We start from the raw sequence: 17166 nt of genomic DNA on the forward strand, positions 1-17166 counted from the left end.
GAAAAGTCTTCTAGGTTTTCAATAAGTGGCTGCTGAGAACTGTAGTACTGTGATTGTAATGTAATGGGAAGTTCCAGAACGTTGAATTTGTCTGCACTGGGTCCTGCTTAAGAGTCCACATAATTTATTTTTCTATTTTGCATGCAACAGTAATCTCAAATAAATTGGTCCATATGTGTTGTTTTACAAGATATCTATTATTTCCATAGAGATTAAAAAGAGCTTGTGAAGCTGATAAATTGATTAGTGCATGTTGTGTTCCAGCATTGATAAAAACAAATATTTAGGAGGTTGTGACCTCCAAAAATGAATTTTAAAAATCTCAGATTTGTCATTATAACTGGATTTTTTAAGTAATTTAAAAATGTTGTAATTAAAGTGTGAAAAAGATGTCTGAGGGGTGGTTTTCGTTTGTTTTTACACATTTAGTGTTCCTTAAGATTGCAAAATACCACCCTCAATGCAGATTTAAAAAAAAAATCAAAAGCTTGGAGAATGATAAATTTTCTATATCAACAGTTCAATATCTATCTAAATGAAGAAAACACATGAGAGCTGTGTCTCAGTTGCCAAGCCAATTTTTTAGAGGTTGAGGGGATAAAAAGGTATGTGTAGTCACCACCATCAAAGGCAAAGAAAAGATCAAAAGGAATTAAAATAGAGGAATGCCCACCACTGGCAGGAAGATCATTAGTTTTTTTTTTTTGTTGTTGTTTTTTTTTTGCCTGTCCCGTTTGGCTCTTTTGCCATCAGAATTGTTGTCTAAAGGCAAAGAAAGATGCCCAACGGATTTACTTTACCAAATTGACCATCCCAGCCTTGCCGTAACGGTCCATTTGATTCACCTTTTATTGTTTATTTTATTTTCATTTAGTGACTTGACTGGGGGAAAGAAGGGGAGAAAGAAAGAGGGAAAGAGAAACAGCTGAGAAGAGGGATGGGGGAGAAGGGCAAAAGACAAAAACCAACAGAACGGGCAGAAAAAAAAAAGAAGAAAAAAAAAAGCATATATCAATCACCTGGGTCACCTGCTGAGAAAGAAAAAAGAAAACAAGCAGAAGAGAACAAGAGTAATAGAATAAACAACATCACAATGATATATGGGAAGATGACAGTAAATACTAAATATTAAACATTATTGTGCAGCACATAAGATCAACAGAACACAGTGTGCTTTGAGGTAGGAGCCAAAAAGGGTGTAGTTTGTGGGTGTGATCACCCGTGTGTACACCTGTGAGCATGGACGCGCTTGTTTTTTTTTTTTTTAAAGGTTCCTTCATGTAATAATCTGCTAGAGGGTGTGGGGGGGCCACAGCCCCGTCCTCTAGGGCATGAAGCAGGTATGGAGGAGATCAAAACTCCAGACATCCAGAGGCCCCCAGAACACAAGAGACCAAGGAAGACCAACAGAGGGGCAGCCGCGCCACTGTCCCAGAAAGAGCTGAGGAGAGTCCCAGATGAGGGCTCACTCAGCAGCCGCGGAGCAGAAGCCAGGGGGAGTTGCAGTGACGCACCCGTGAGCTCCGCCGGCAGCCAGCCGGGCTGGGAGTGACGGAGCCCCAGGCCGAGAGGCCGGGGGCACCCCACCTCCGAAGTGGCCCGAGCGAGCCCCAGGCTCTAGGCCCCGATAAGCGGCCACCAAGGAGTGAGCCGGTGTGTACCTGGACGCCCATCCCCGGACACAAAGAACCACCAACGCACCGATGTCTGAGGGAGTCCACCACTGGCAGGGGAAGTGGTGGTAGGGGGAGATAGGCCTCCAAACCTTGGAGGGCCTGAGATGTCCCCAGAGAGGTGGCGCCTGACACCCAACCTGACATATAGACACAGAAATATAGGCACACACATATACAAACATCCATTCCCACCCTCATGCTCTCATATGCACTTACTCCACACCCAACCAACGTGGAGACAGACATAAAGAGACGCTGTACACACGATCACAGGAAGATCATTAGTGAATTCAAAGAAAAAAAGTATCTCTCAGCACTGGGAGTGTTATTTAAAGAGTGATTGTTTCCCTGGTAGAAGTACCAATAAATGTAAACTTGCATGTATATCTTAAAGTTGACAAACTACAGCATTTAATAATAATGACAAGAACTTTTATATGAATAAAACTCATTAAACTCTAAATTTACTTAAAGAAACAACAGTTTGTTATACATAGCTTGTAAGATTTTGCCCGTTTATAATATATTTAAGCTTGTTTGCAAGTATCACGTTTTCACAATCTAGTAAAAAGCTGTCATCATCTTTCATTGTCCACAAAAATCTTAGTATAGTTATGTGTTTGATGAACATTGTAGGAGTTTTCTAGATTATTTTTAAAGTGTTTTCCTCTTAATCTTTTGCCCACACAAAAAGTGTATAAATGTGCTTATTTATTCCTGATATTAGGACAATTACTTACTGTCAGAAATGGTAAATGGCCTGCATTTGTATAGCGCTTTTCTAGTCCCTAAGGACCCCAAAGCGCTTCACATTCAGTCATTCACCCATTCATTTACACACTGGCGATGGCAAGCTACATTGTAGCCACAGCTGCCCTGGGGCGCACTGACAGAGGCGAGGCTGCCGGACACTGGCGCCACCAGGCCCTCTGACCACCACCAGTAGGCAAACACGGGGTTAGTATCTTGCCCAAGGATATTTGGCATGCAGTCAGGAGGCAGCCTGGGATCGAACCACCGACCTTCTGATTAGTGGCTGACCTGCTCTGCCACCTGAGCTACAGCCACCCCAGAAGATTACACACACAACAGTCCTCTCTGCACAGGTGACAACTAGCCAGCAAAACAACACCTGGTTGTAAGCTAACATTATGGCTGCTAATGTAAGGCTCCAGTGTTCTAAAAATCACACATATCCCTCTGATAAACAGTTTGATTGCATTGATTGCAGTCTTCCTCTGTGTAATTCAGACATGTTTGTCATACAGCTAAAATATGTATTAGGGCAGCTTCAGGGTGAAATTTGTTGAACTGACAAGTTTTTCCTTGTCACCAATGGCAAGTACTTAATTTTTAGTAATCTTTTTTTCAGAATGCCACAGCTCTGAGTCCAGCAGAGTCCAAGATCTCCATTTTGAAAAAAAAAATAAAAATGAGGCCATAGCATATGATTCACATACCCAGTGGCGGTCCTAGCCTGTGTGGCTCCCTGGGCAAACACTCCCTCTGCCCCCCCCAAACACACACACACACACACACAGACAGACATACACATAAAACATATTAGGGATTGTACATAAACATAAAACTGTTGTTGGAGCCATGCTGAATTTCACCAGAGAAACACACACACACACAGACATATGAAGAGAGAGAGAGAGTGCGCCTAGTATGCAAACAGCCACCAAACAGCCATCATAATTCATCATACAATGAGAACAGAACAAATCAACAATTGACAATGATTAATTAATATTAAAACCTGTAACATAATGTATTGTTTGGAGTTTAGTCTGTTACTGTTACTATTTTTACCATTTCTTCTTGGAGCATGTAACCCACATCATTTCCTTAGGGATTAATAAAGTATTCTGATTCTGATTGTTTCAGAATACATGACCTGCCATTATCCAATGACACATCTGCTTACCTGTATCTTGTGCTCGTTTCTCCTCCTCTTCCTTTCTCTTTTTTCTAAGCTGAAGACATGATGGCTTTGAACTTTTCTTGTCCATCTTCCATTAGTTTTAATTTTACACTCTAGTATGAACACCCATCCCTCAACCCGAGGATCACCACAACATAACCTAATAAACCTACACCTTAGTTCACTTTGTCTAGGGTTTATTTAGAGGATTTCGCACAACCCAGGATTCACTGTAGTTTGCGTTTTGGCCAGCAGAGGACGCGGGTGATCACACACCCGACGTCGGACTCGTAATAATACGGCGAAGACACCAAAGAAGAAGAAGTAGAAGCAGAAGTTTCCGGTGCAACAGCTAGGCATCATCATGCCTACTGCTGTGATTATGGAGGAAAATTTTGATAAACTATTAGAGCAGTGTGAAGCCCAAGAGCTTGAGGTAAGGACTTTGTGATCTTAAATATGAACAGGAAGGTCGCAGAGATTTTGTGGCTTTGAAAGCAGGATGGGAACGCTGCGGTTTTTAGATATATTAGGCTACCTTACTGGCTACGAAACCTAGCCTGTGTGTAGCCTACCTTAAAGCTCTGTGAAATTAACTTATCAAACACGTTTTCTCGTAGGCGAAACATTCTCATGTTAAAAATGAGATATAGGCTGTAGCAACGTGTTCATGTTGGACTGCTCTTTGCTTTACCTTTGCCTTTACTTGTCAGCAGATAGTAGGAAGTTAGCGATCATAATCTCTCCGTTAAATTGGAACATATCTGCAGGTCATGTGTTTGATTTAAGAACCTTTAAGTCTTATCTGTGTTGACAGTCTGTCTGTCTATCTGCATGCAGCCTACGGACTGACAGTTTATAGTATAAGAATAAATGAGCGAGACTAGTACTGTAATGTTAGCAGGAGCTAAAACTATTAACTGGACGCTTGCTGTTGGCTGGGTGAACATCAGCGACTATTATTTTTTCTTTATTATGACAATAATAAGACAATAATAATAACCCGTTTTCTCTGAGAAGTAACATTTGTTCAGTTTTCCGCTCGTTTTAGTTCCAATGTTTAATCGCACACCTGCATTTCTTTGTAACAGGCTCCAGGGGGCATTGCAACACCTCAGGTCTACGCTCAGCTGCTGGCGCTCTATTTACTTAATAATGACATGTAAGTCTCTGATCTCTATGTATTTATAAAAAGAAATACATTTAAATCTATATTTGGGTCTCAGATTGCAGGTAGCTGATTTAGTTGATGAGACCCTTTTTACTGCCTGTATCTATATTATGAATGTGTTGTGTGTTTTCCTAACAGGAATAATGGCAGGTATCTGTGGAAGAGGATTCCCCAAGCAATAAAATCGGTAAGCTTGTTAAAACATGTGTAAACATTGCTAAAAAAAAATAACATTTGAGCATGTAAATGTGAACAGTAAATGCTGTTTACTTTAAAATCCAATGTTGGTTTTATTACATTTTTCAAACCTACTCATACTGTCATGTACACAGTTACTAGACACTTTGTAAGGTGCACTTTGCTAGTACTGGATGAGCCCTCTTTTGCCCTCAGAGCTGCCTTAATTCTTTGTGCATTCATAGATTCAACGAGGTGCTGGTTTTAGAGGTTTTGGTCCATGTTGACATGATGTCATCACACAGTTGGTGCAGATTTGTTGGGTGCTTATCTCTGACATAAATCTCCTATTCTGAAACCTCTCTAAACGCTGTACTTGCTTAAGATATGATGACTGTGGAGCCCATTTGATTAGCCTTCCTATCAGTTCGAAACAGTTTGACCATTCTCCTCTAAACTCTGTCATCAACAAGAAGTGGCACTCATTTGATTTTTCCTTTTTTCTGAAAATACAGTGTAAATCCTAGATGAAAAATCCCAGCAGATCAGAAGTTTCCTAAATACTCAGACCAGCCCATCTGACACCACCAACCATTCAAAGTGTCTTGTATTACCATTCTTCGTCATTCGAATACTCAATTTGAATAGCATTTTGTCTTTGTCTCGTCTTGTGTGAATGCACTAAGTTAATGTCATGTGACTGGTTGATTTAATGAGTAAAGACAAACTCATGGATTGGAGAAGTCCTTTAATGACTGAGCAGCCAGATCCATCATAGCATCACAAAGGGATGGCACAAGGAGCCAATGGTGAGAGGCTAATAAAGATTTCTTTTTCTAGTCCCTGTTTGCTTTGGATCAACTGGAGGCTTTTCATGGAGCTTTCAGAACAATATGATAATAAGGAATTATATTCTAGCTTCAAATTAGAAGTTAGAAATGTATGGTCTGTGTTTTTCATCACCTTTTTGCCATTGTGGTGCCTGCATCACATTTAATATTAAGGGCATACCACCCTGACACAACCAGTTCCATGTTTCTAGAAAAATTGCTCAACTTTAAATGTAAGTAACTAAAAACATATGTAATTGGCATTTTCACTTGTATTGCAAAATGATCTTAAGTCCTGGCAGATCAATTTGCCCCACAGGAAAACTTTTTGGACCTGCTTAGACAACCAAGAGAGCACTATGAAATAAATGGAATTATGGTACTGCCAATCAAGTCATGACTTCTTGCCAAGTCCAAGAAAAGACAATTTAAGGATGATGGAACCATTGTGATCCAACAGTGTTACATATATATTGGGCTGTGAATGTTCTTCACAGTAGCATTAAAGCCACTACCTGGTCAAGTGTTGCATTCTGATTGTGTTTGAAATGCTTCTCACTTGTTTCCTGCAGGCAAATCCTGAATTAGCAGCTATATGGGCAGTGGGCCAGCGTATTTGGCAGAGAGACTTTCCAGGGATCTACACAGCCATTGCTGCTTATCAGTGGTCGGAGAATATTCTTCATGTCATGGAGGCCCTTAGAGGTAACCAAAAAAATGTTAAGAACACTAGTTGACTTCTCGTGCCTCACGTTGACCTGTTATTACACTCTTCAGATTAATTATGCTTCCAAATATTCTTTATCTGATATATAAATTTGGCTCTGTTGAAACTAGGAACTAAGGCAACATGTTCTTTCAGCAGGTTTAAGTGAGTTCAATATTTTAAAAAAGTTTCATAAATCATTTAGAATAACTGCCAGCAGGGGGCAACAGCTGAACCCAGTCAGGGCTATGAGGCAACAAAGCAATGGGAAAATAAACAGAAACCCTCATGGTCATGAAGGGTACATCAAATAACCACAACAAGATACTTGCATATTAAGAAGGTGGTTGCGTACCTACATATTTTTCTGTTTTTCAGATCACCTTCTCAACTTCAAAGGAAACATCAGGTCATAAAGTTATATCATCTGATGGTCACAGTTCTAGCTGCATTTGTATCATGTGTCAATTACATTGTGCAACAGTTTAAGAATAGCTTCTCACTTATGTTTATGACACTGTGTGTTGATCAGATATTAATGCTCAGAACAGTATGTCATAGCACAGTTAAGCAACCACTGGTCATAACTGCTTAGTAGATGTGTGAATAAACATTAACAAAAAATGTGCAACAGTCAAGAACTGCAGCATTTATTCAAGATTACATTTTTTTGCAATCTGACTGTACTTCCAGGCACTTAATGTACTGAGTGTATTCATGACCATCATACAGCTCACACTAATTAGAATATTGCATAATATATATTTTTTCCATCAATGTGTTAAAAGAATACATTTCCAAACGTATAAATTAATCTGAATATTTTTAATAAATCTGTTTAAATCAAAGCCACAAAACGAAGACATTAAATATATTGAGAACCTAAAAAGTAATAAAATATATTATCATCTTACCTTAAATTTAATTTAACAGTCTCACTAAATTGTGGATTTTATTATTAAACTCATCAGGTTCCAGTGCTGAAGAATAAGCATTGCAAAAGAAAGAGACTAGCAGGTAAATTATCATTTAGAAAAAAGAGGCTTAAATGTTGTGTCCGTGGTAGTTTAATAAACATAATTGATCCTCAGCCATTTGCTTTTACCGGTTAGTTTAATTTAAAACGTATGAAAATTGCTTTTCTGTACAGTCACTCCATTTACTAAACAGAACCGGTTACATAAATTGGCACATTGAGCAGATAAATGAAAAGAAATCAAATGGAAAAACAGCCAAGTCACAGGATCTTGACACAGACTTGTTTACCAATAATACTGAGCCCTCTTTCTCAGGTCGAGCTCCTCTGAGCCGGTCACATGGACCCTGTTTGTCTGTACTCAGTTGGCCACTTGGGTCACTGTTAGAGGGGACTCTGCGCCCACTGGGGCATGTGACACATGCTGCAATGGGTAGGAGGGGGAGTTTCGGTGAAAAGATCCTAGGCTAGCAAGCGGGTAGGAATGCCTGGTGGAAAGGATCGGGTGTCACCAGCTGTGAGTGTGCAGTATAAAGGACAGAGCCGCTAGCTCTCAACCAGAATAGATATCAGCATTTCAAGTACGGCACACCAACAGGAGAAGTTCTTAGACGCTGTACTCTCTTTCAGCGACTCAGCTTTTAGCTTTCTCCTTGTGAGAACATAAGACTTCCTAGTCTAGGTGTACGCATAAAACTTACGAAATGGACATCCAGAGGACAGGATCTGTAGTTCGGCCCCCCAGCCCCATGGATAGCCTTGAGAAGCAGCTGAGCTGCCCCATCTGCCTGGACATGTTCACGAAGCCTGTGGTCATCCTGCCTTGCCAGCACAACCTGTGCCGTAGCTGTGCCAGTGACCTCTATGACTCGCGCAACCCGTACCGCTTTTCTGGTGGCGTCTTTCGCTGCCCTACCTGCCGGTTTGAGGTTGTGCTCGACCGCCATGGTGTGCACGGGCTTCAGCGAAACCTGTTAGTGGAAAATATCATTGACATCTACAAGCAGCAGCAAGAACTAAGTGGCAGTGGAAAGACAGAAACCAACCTGAAGCCTAAAGAGTCCAAAGAGCCAAAGTGCCAGGAACATGAGGATGAGAAAATCAACATCTACTGTGTGACCTGCCAAACACCCACCTGCTCCATGTGCAAAGTGTTTGGCCAGCATAAGGACTGTGAGGTGGCCCCTCTAACAACTGTTTATGAGACCCAGAAGGGTGAACTGAGTAATGCTATCGATACGCTGGTGACCAGCAATGGTCGCCTGCAGTCTCTGCTTAATCAGATGGAAGACGCCTGCCGTGCTGTACAGGAAAACGCTCAGCGTGCCAAGCAGGGCCTCTCTGAGCGGTTTGATCTGCTATATGCTATCCTAGAAGAGCGTAAGGGCATTTTACTTGAGCAGATTGGGAAAGAGCAAGATGAAAAGGTGGCAGCTCTGCGGGCACTGGCTCAGCGTTACGGTGAGCGACTGCAGGCCAGCTCAGAGCTGACTGATTCGGCTGTGAGGGCATTGGAGCAGAGCGGAGCTGCTGAGTTCCTGTTGGCTTCGAAGGGCCTTATCACACAGACCAAAGATGCAGCCAAAGCCTCACTGGGGGAAGAAAGGCCCGAGCCAGGCTTTGAGAAGATGGACCACTTCACTATATCAACGGAGCGTGTTGAAAGAGTCCTTGGAAAAATGGACTTTGGAGTGGTTGGAGATGATGATGAATTTGAGGATGCAGAGGAAGAGGAGGAAGAAGAGGAGGAATGATGAGAATTGGAAGTTGTTTTGAACTTAAGTACTCTTGAAGGTGTTTTGAAATAGGGCAGTGTTTGTCTTGAGGACTGAAATATTAAGGAGGTGAAAGAGGATGTGGGCTGAAACTGTTTGCCCTGTCAGTGCAATATCTAATTTCAGTGTCATATTCATTCTTTTTTTCTTAAGTTCTTTTTATACTTTTGTACCTCTAAGTCTGTTAAATGTAGAAACAGGTAGTATTTAGGAATAGTTGTTATTTTAGATTTCCTTTCTCACTTTTTTTGTGGAATTGGTGATCAACTGACCTCGATGTAATCACCAAGTCTGTTGTTACTGGTAATAAACCTGCATGAATTGAAGCAGCAATGTTCTTTATTTTTAGCTCAATGTAAGCCCAACTTAAAATATTGATTTATTTATATTAAATAAATGGGGCTTAAAAGGAAAAAAAAAACCCTACATGACTTAGGATTATTTTGGTGCTACAGACTTTTGGAGTGCTTCCATCCAAATGGTTCCCAGTCTGTTGCTGCTCTTACTTGGCAGTGGACTGTATTTAAAAATAAAGCCCCTTGCCATGTCCTGTCTGCTTTGCCTTTGCTGGTGAAAAGTGGGGGCTATTTTTAAGAGGTGAGATGGTGAGAGGTGATAGCTCACCCTGGAATAGACTGACAGGGAAGGACAAGCCAGGTCCCGTTTCTCCTGCATAAAACTCCCATCCTCCCACTCACTGATGTCTTACTCAGCACCCACAACCCAACTCTGAAGTGTCAGAGGGGCATGCTAAGAAAGGCCTGTCCAGTTGCCACACAAGTCATTCTCTAGCGGCCAAGAGACCATGGTAAAAATATACATCTTCCCTGAGGCTGGGTTACAGAAAAAAACCCCTTGAGATGATCGGCCTTGTTGGGTCAGGAGCATTTGAATTTACAGATGGTCAGCTGCCAGAAAGTTGTTCCAACACAAGAAGCAGTTTTATAAGCTGTGTCTCTTTTTAATAGGAGTTTTTAGCATAGTGATGCACAACAAAATGGGTTTCATTTGGATTTCTTGATTTAAGAGGTTGTTTGAATCAGAACAGTATTTAAATAAATAAGGATTGTGGCTATTTGATCTCAGGCCTCCATTTCAGGGACGACACAGAGCACACCCAGTCAGTTTTTATAGTCCAACATATTTTTTTTAGTTTGTTTTTGGCTAAGCTTTTGTTTTCAGTGCAGTTTAGTTTGTCTACAAAAACTTTGTCTTTATTCGAGTCACAGTTACAGTTTGTTTTTTAAGGTTCAGGAAAAGAATTATTTAGAATAAGCTTCTGTAACATTTTAGTGAGACAGAACACCTCGCCAGAATATGATTATGAATTATTTGTTCAGGTCCCCTGAATCTTTTGGATATATTTAATGGTCCCCACCACACACAAACCCAAACACACACTGATCTCAATCAGTAGAATCACACCATTCTTCAAGCACTCTTCCTTTACATAAATAAAGATTTTTTTTATTTTTTTAATAAATTAATGGAAGAAACAAATTGGTGTATATAATGGTCAAACTTCCCTAGAGCTGGACCCACAGATCATCCCCCCCCCCCCATGCTGAAACGCCACCTACAGTCATGACTTTGGTTAAAACTCAAGCGCAGCTGTTGCGTAAACGGTGTTGACATATTTTCCAAGACATGTGTTCAGCTTCTTTTTGCCTCTTTTCCATAAGAGCAGTAACATTTAGGACAGGAAGCTCGTTGGACATCACAATGGGAACGCGCTCTTGACAATCTCCGGCCTTCCCCTACACAGCTGTCTTTTCTCATCCCACTTGTTATTGTTACTGCTGCTAACGGCTGCAGCAGACAGGAGGATGATTGTTGGTATACACACAACCCGTTGCTAGGCTATAAAACACCAAAGGCCATAACCCCAAGGCACTTGCGTGATAGCTGCTGTAGCAGCAGCGAATACCTGCCAGCGTATGTTGTTTTTGAGGCCCTGTCACTCCTACAGTAATCTCCACAGCACGTCAAGTCAGGCTAGATAAACAGGGCAGTTTGGAAGCTGAAGCCAGAGCCTGCTGATAAAGTCTTCAACGGGTCTGTGGTGTGAGCTTATTTGTGATTCGGCTTAAGCATGCTTCATTTAACAGATCTTTAATTAAGTGTACTTGATTGTGGAATTCATTTTAGCTCAAGTCAAAGTTTCCTGAACAACAAATGCAAGATTTCACTTAAAGCAAACCCAGATGGTATGATGAATTAAAGACAATTTTTTTGTTAAGACTAGCTTTGTTTGATTTTCCCAGAGCAGTTCCTGTTAGAGCTGCGTGTCATTGTGTGTTTGTTTGGGCTGGGATGAAGTGACTTGCCAAACACATACAATTACCACAAGAAAGGTTAAAAATCTGCAAAGTCAGCAGAGTGAGAAACAAAGAGCTTCTTCCAAGGCCAGTGCACTGTCTAGTTTTAAAGAAATCAGCATCAGAATTTGTTAAGTTCCTTTCCCACCACATTCTCTGAAATTTGGTCCAGGGGGCGTTGTGTAATCTTGCAGATGGACAGAGAAACAAATACCCTTACTTGACATTTACTCAGGATGTAACAATGTTGAAACTAAGACTAAAGCCATGATGCAGCTGTTCAGTTTTATTAGGATGATACGTCTCATACTTAAAACATGAAGTTGGGAAAACGCATTACTGATGATGTATGCATCATCAGTAATGCGTGAATGCATGTTGGGAGTGACAGATCTGGGTTATGGCATAAGTGAGACAGTACAAAAGATGGAAAATCCTCTCCAGCATTGACATTTCAGTATTAAGTGATGCCCCAGGGATGAGATCAGTGATGCACGCTACATGAGTGCAGCTGACCATAGCAGAACAAAGCCTCTGAATATCTATAAAACTAATCAATTACCTTAAAGTGTTAAAGTCAGTGGAAGAACACAAATTATTGCCTGAAAATGCAATAATGATTGGGCTTGAATTTATTGCATTGCATATTCAAAATGGAAATAGTTTGATAACCAGATTTCACTATTAAGGACCAAAGGCAGTGATAAATCATGTAAAAATAATAGAAGACAAAAACAATGTTCCCCCTCAATCCATGGAAAAATCAGTGAGTGATCCCAAGTGACCTGCAAAAATCATCAGATTTTGTGTACATCAGCTTTACTTTTTTCATTCAACCCATGCAAAATATTTCCAGAGTTACAGACCTTCAGAGTGCAAAGGTGTGGGTTGAAATTTGGAGCTTTTTTTTTTTTAATCCGCTTACTGGTCCAGGATTTTAACTGCATGAGTACCAAAGAGATCCACATGACCTCTCCAGAGTTGAGGGAAAAATAAAAAACACATTAAGTTCTGTTTAAAAACTGGAGCCAAATCAATTTTACACCCACACTAAGGGTCATGGTCTAAGGAGAAAATGTTTCTGTCCAGCCCTGTAACCAGTTTTGAGCAACATTTTAATGGGATATATCATAGTTGAAATAAACTGCACCAGTTTAATGTCCACGAGAAGAAAAAAGCTTTGGTACCATAAATGTTTAATATGTTTCTGATCAGAATCAGAATCGTGTTTATTGGCCAAGTATATGTGCAGACACATACAGGGAATTTGGTTCCGGTAGATGGTGGCTCTCAAGCACAGTGATGTAAAACACACACACACACACACACGTGTCTATATATACACATTACACATACATACACAAAGCTGTGTAAACCAACTATAAATAACGGATCTAAACTTATATACATAAAATACAGAAATGAATGAGGTGGAATGAATACTACAAAATGTACACAAGGTGCAGCTGCAGTCTGGCAGTGGGAGCAGTGTGACAGGTCAACTGTTAAGAAGGGAGATGGTGAGGGGAAAGAAACTGTTCCTGTGTCGGGTGGTCCTGGTCTGCAGGCTTCTGATCATTCAAAGGGGGGAAAAAACTCTAAAGTGTGATTCATGAATGATTGCTAGCTTGTGAAAACAAATTATACAAGCCCCCCCCCCCCCCCCCCCCCACCACCACACACACATTTTCATACTAGCCTCATCGTCCAGCCACAGTTCCTTTTGGGTCAGAATAATTTTCCTTAATGTATTTTGACAGTCTGCAATTCTGGCAGGTTTCATAGCATGAAGGTAAAACTGTACATGGCTTTTTAAATATAATAAAGTTGTGCTCAGAGGGAAAGATCTATTCAGAATACTTTTTAAGTACATGTTTCATATGTAATTTAAAACAGCCTGTGAATATAGATTATTTGTGCTTTGTACGTTATGAGATGAACAGTCTGTTCAGTGGTTCATTATAATCTGATGTGTTTCTGGTTCTCAGAGCTTTGTTCCTTAGAATATAATAAATCACTCCTGAAGAATTGTTCGTCTCAGCATGTGACCTCCTGTGCTGTTGCTCATTAGAAGTGCTGTTTACACGAGACATGTTGCTTAAATATCATGTTAAAATGCTGTAACATCATACTCTCCTCGTGCCTGGAAGCTCCCAGCAAGTTGCCCTGTTTGCTGTGCACTTTAAATAGAACCAGAGCCTAGATTTAGCTCATATGCACTCCATATGCACCTATCTCATATGTCTTCACAGAGAGCACACGGCAGCGGGCGTACAGCCTTGTGGCCCAGGCGTACACTTCCATCGCAGCGGAGGATTTTGCTGCCTTTGTGGGCTACTCTGTGGAAGAGGCAGTGAAGGGTAATGTTATATCTGCTTTTTTTTTAATCAGTCAGTAATCTTGCTCTCAATTTTATCACATTACTTTATACAAAGTTATTAAGAATTTTTTTTTTCTTTTTTCCCCTCACTTCAAAGGTGTGGTGAGCCAAGGCTGGCAGGCAGACGCCAACACCAGAATGGTGATGCCCAAAAAACCAGGTAGGTGGCAGTGTTGCTCTGTTAAACTGTGACCAGGATGTACCCAAAAGGAGCATCCAACTCCCAGGCTTCTCCTCCCCGGGGATTTTATTAGACACATAAAAATGCTGTGAGCACAGATTTAGGACTTGGGTCATGCTGACATTGTTTTTCCTTGAAATTCTTGAAGTATGTGATTATCGTCCATATAGCCCAAATTTTATCACGGTCACATGTCCGCGATTCAAAGCGTCAAGGCCTAATCCACGGGTTTGTTGATTTATGTGGACATACCAGGGGACATCTGTCTTATCTGTAATCATCAGAACTTACTGCATGACTGAAGCATCTGCTGCACACATGCATGCAACCAACCAACCCACCCACATGAATCCCCCAACTTTCTTCCTTAGTTTTTATTGGCTCTTTTAGTTGTTGATCTCACACCAGAAACGATTCTATTTAAGATGGATGTAAAAAAATTGTGCTGGCCTGGCAGGTAGTTGTTGTTTAACAGGTGAGGAATAGTCTTGAGCTCACTTCTAGATGTGAACAGTAGGTCTAACTCGAATGAGCTGAGCTTCAGAGTCCGAGCATGTGGGCTAAAGAGCTAAAACTGAAAGGATGTAAGAAGATCGATAGCATTTGGCACAAGAGGAATCTCCCTCTGACTCAACTTCTCCTCCTCCGTGTCTCTCTCCTTCAACAGATCTTCCCCCTGTCTCGTTGGTTCCAAATGAGCAGCAGTTGGCCAGACTCACTGACTACGTGGCTTTTCTTGAGAACTGATAACCCACCACAGCCACTGCCACCAGTTTTCACCCGCTCGGTACTGAGGGAGAATACAAGACTCTTCATCCTTCCTGCAGCCCTGGTTGAGACGTACACCCACCCCACCCCCCATCATCTTGCATGATTTCTCTGGGACATAGCTATTTATGTTCAGCGACTAATAAACCCTCTGCTCTTGATGTGTTGAAAATTTCAGACTGTGATGTTGTACATTTTTATGCTCTTCGCGAACCCACCTGATGTCTAGATTTGGCCGTTTTTCAAAGGAAGCTTCATTTTCCCGTCACCAACTAATTCTTTCCTCCCAGCAGAAATACACAAACCAGCTTGTACAGTCCACTCCTTCTGTTTTAGCATTTAAAGTTGGCCTTGATATAAATGTCATCGGGTAACAGGAGTCTTGGCATGCATGCATCACCGTACGGAGACCTCATTTTGAAATTTTATGTTTTGACTGGTGAATAAATATTTTGCTGTTTCTATATTTCTCGTACTGTTCTTCTGAGTTTTGTCTGTAATTGGTGTTGTATTTCAGAGTCAACATTCACTGTATATGAAAGTTTGTTGTCTTCTGTGGCCCAATATGAGGAAGCAGCCCTGTATTTATGTATGATTATGGACCACCAGGTAAGTTGATATTGGAGCAAATGGATATTTATACCCCAAAATCACATAAATTGTTCTGGAAAATGAAACGAGTTGCAGTTTAATCCTGGCGGTGGAAGGCAAAACTTTAAACACACAAACATTTTTTAACATCTCTGCTAAATATAATAAACTTCTAAAGTGATGCTTTCTAATTAACATCAGAGAGCTCACGGACATTTTTATTCTGTGATGTCATATCTGGCTGCCATCTGTTCCTCACTGCTGCAAAATAAAAGCCTGTATAAGGCCTCTGTTCTGTTTTGAGGCATAATTTGAAATGTGCACTTCTCCTTTACTTTGTAGTCATTTCAGCTTTTATTGTAGCTGGCACTGGAAGGGAGAGGCAGCCATTTGATGTGATTTAGTGTGAAATCCTGGACATCGGGGCCATTCCTTGCACTTTTGTGGTTGCAAGGATCTCATTTATTTCATGGCATGGTTTGCTTTGTTTTGAAAATGCCACATTGGACACGACTGCAAGCATGAAAATTGCCCGTCTGTTTACATTTGCTGCTGTGTGTCCTTTTAAGTCTGTCTCGGTCTACAGATTTGCAGCATGTAAAGGGAACTGTGAACTTAAAGATACTTCTCAGGGACTGGCACTGAACCAGCATGACAGTATCCACCAGGTTTAGTCAACACAAACACTAAAAGGTAATGGACCATAAGGATATACACACAGATGTGTGTCCAGCAAACTATTGTGCATAAACTGCCTAAACTAAGTAAAGAGTGCTTAATTCGATTTATATCAATAATTAATGTAGTATTAAGCTGACTGGAAGTTTAGTGACTGAGGGGTCAAACTCGAGGGCCGGTGTCCTGCAGGTTTTCGATATCACACTGGGTCATCACACCTCCATCAAATGATTAGTTCATTACCAGGCCTCTGGAGAACTTCAAGATATGTTGAGGAGGTAATTTAGCTATTTAAATCAGCTGTGTTGGATCAAGCACACATCTAAAACCTGCAGGAAAACAACCCTCTAGGCCTGGAGTTCGACATCTGTGAATTAAGGAAACACTGGCTCATGTGAAATCCAGGGTTTGGAGTTTTGGGTTATTCTCACTGTTTGTGCAGGATTCAGCTGGCAGCAGAGTTAGCACTGCCCATACGGGCCAAGGAAACTGTCACGAGAGGAAGCAGCCAAGAATAATTCGTATAGTGCTCACTGTACAGAAAACAAACTAACACCCGCGGAACCACCGTGAATGTGCATTGCAGCGTGGCCGGTTAGCTCAGTTGGTTAGAGCGTGGTGCTAATAACGCCAAGGTCGCGGGTTCGATCCCCGTACGGGCCAAGGTTCTCCTATTGGTAATTGAATATGTGACGCGTCGTGAGTTTTCCACGTTGTGTATGATTTCATCGACATGCAGTTCAAACAAAGTTTGTTTTGTTTTTTCAGGTTAACTGTTACAAGGACACCAGTCTTTGAGACGAAAATGCCTGTATTTACGAGTTTTAATAATTAGGGTTACGTTTTTAAGTTATATATTAAGTTTAAGTTATATATTTACACTTAGTTGTCAGGCTCCTTGTAATGTTTAATTTGTTTGTGTACCTCTCTGCGCTTTTTTTTTTAAATGATATTGTATTTAATGGAGCTGGGGTGTTTTCGGTTGCCGTAACATTAATATCCCGTCTTTTAA

The 17166-nt window shown here is 41.0% G+C and overlaps 2 protein-coding genes and 1 non-coding gene across 3 annotated transcripts; all 3 read left to right on the forward strand.

Annotated features, from left to right (window-relative positions):
* Positions 1 to 3900: 3900 nt before the first annotated feature.
* On the forward strand, positions 3901 to 15351 carry cops8 (COP9 signalosome subunit 8). The gene is made up of 7 exons (XM_026145009.1): positions 3901 to 4039; positions 4695 to 4765; positions 4913 to 4961; positions 6354 to 6486; positions 13809 to 13916; positions 14034 to 14096; positions 14785 to 15351. The coding sequence occupies exons 1-7, from the start codon at positions 3968 to 3970 to the stop codon at positions 14862 to 14864; spliced, it is 576 nt and encodes a 191-aa protein (XP_026000794.1). The 5' UTR covers positions 3901 to 3967; the 3' UTR covers positions 14865 to 15351.
* On the forward strand, positions 7875 to 9564 carry LOC113007938 (E3 ubiquitin-protein ligase TRIM63). The gene has a single exon (XM_075410355.1). It carries the CDS (start codon positions 8168 to 8170, stop codon positions 9215 to 9217), a length of 1050 nt encoding a protein of 349 aa, XP_075266470.1. The 5' UTR covers positions 7875 to 8167; the 3' UTR covers positions 9218 to 9564.
* A 1392-nt stretch (positions 15352 to 16743) lies between the features above and the next one.
* trnai-aau (transfer RNA isoleucine (anticodon AAU)) lies at positions 16744 to 16817 on the forward strand. Its single transcript has one exon. It is a non-coding gene; the product is annotated as a tRNA-Ile (tRNA).
* The last annotated feature ends 349 nt before the right edge of the window (positions 16818 to 17166 follow it).

Source organism: Astatotilapia calliptera, chromosome 16 (assembly GCF_900246225.1).
Source record: "Astatotilapia calliptera chromosome 16, fAstCal1.2, whole genome shotgun sequence".
Lineage (NCBI taxonomy): Eukaryota > Metazoa > Chordata > Actinopteri > Cichliformes > Cichlidae > Astatotilapia > Astatotilapia calliptera.

Excerpts from the sequence above, each read along its gene's own strand:
- cops8 (XM_026145009.1), top strand. The coding sequence starts at position 3,968 with ATGCCTACTGCTGTGATTATGGAGGAAAATTTTGATAAACTATTAGAG. Across the intron at positions 4,962-6,353 it reads TTCCCCAAGCAATAAAATCG|GCAAATCCTGAATTAGCAGC; the intron begins GTAAGCTTGTTA and ends TGTTTCCTGCAG. Across the intron at positions 6,487-13,808 it reads TGTCATGGAGGCCCTTAGAG|AGAGCACACGGCAGCGGGCG; the intron begins GTAACCAAAAAA and ends ATGTCTTCACAG.
- LOC113007938 (XM_075410355.1), top strand. The coding sequence starts at position 8,168 with ATGGACATCCAGAGGACAGGATCTGTAGTTCGGCCCCCCAGCCCCATG.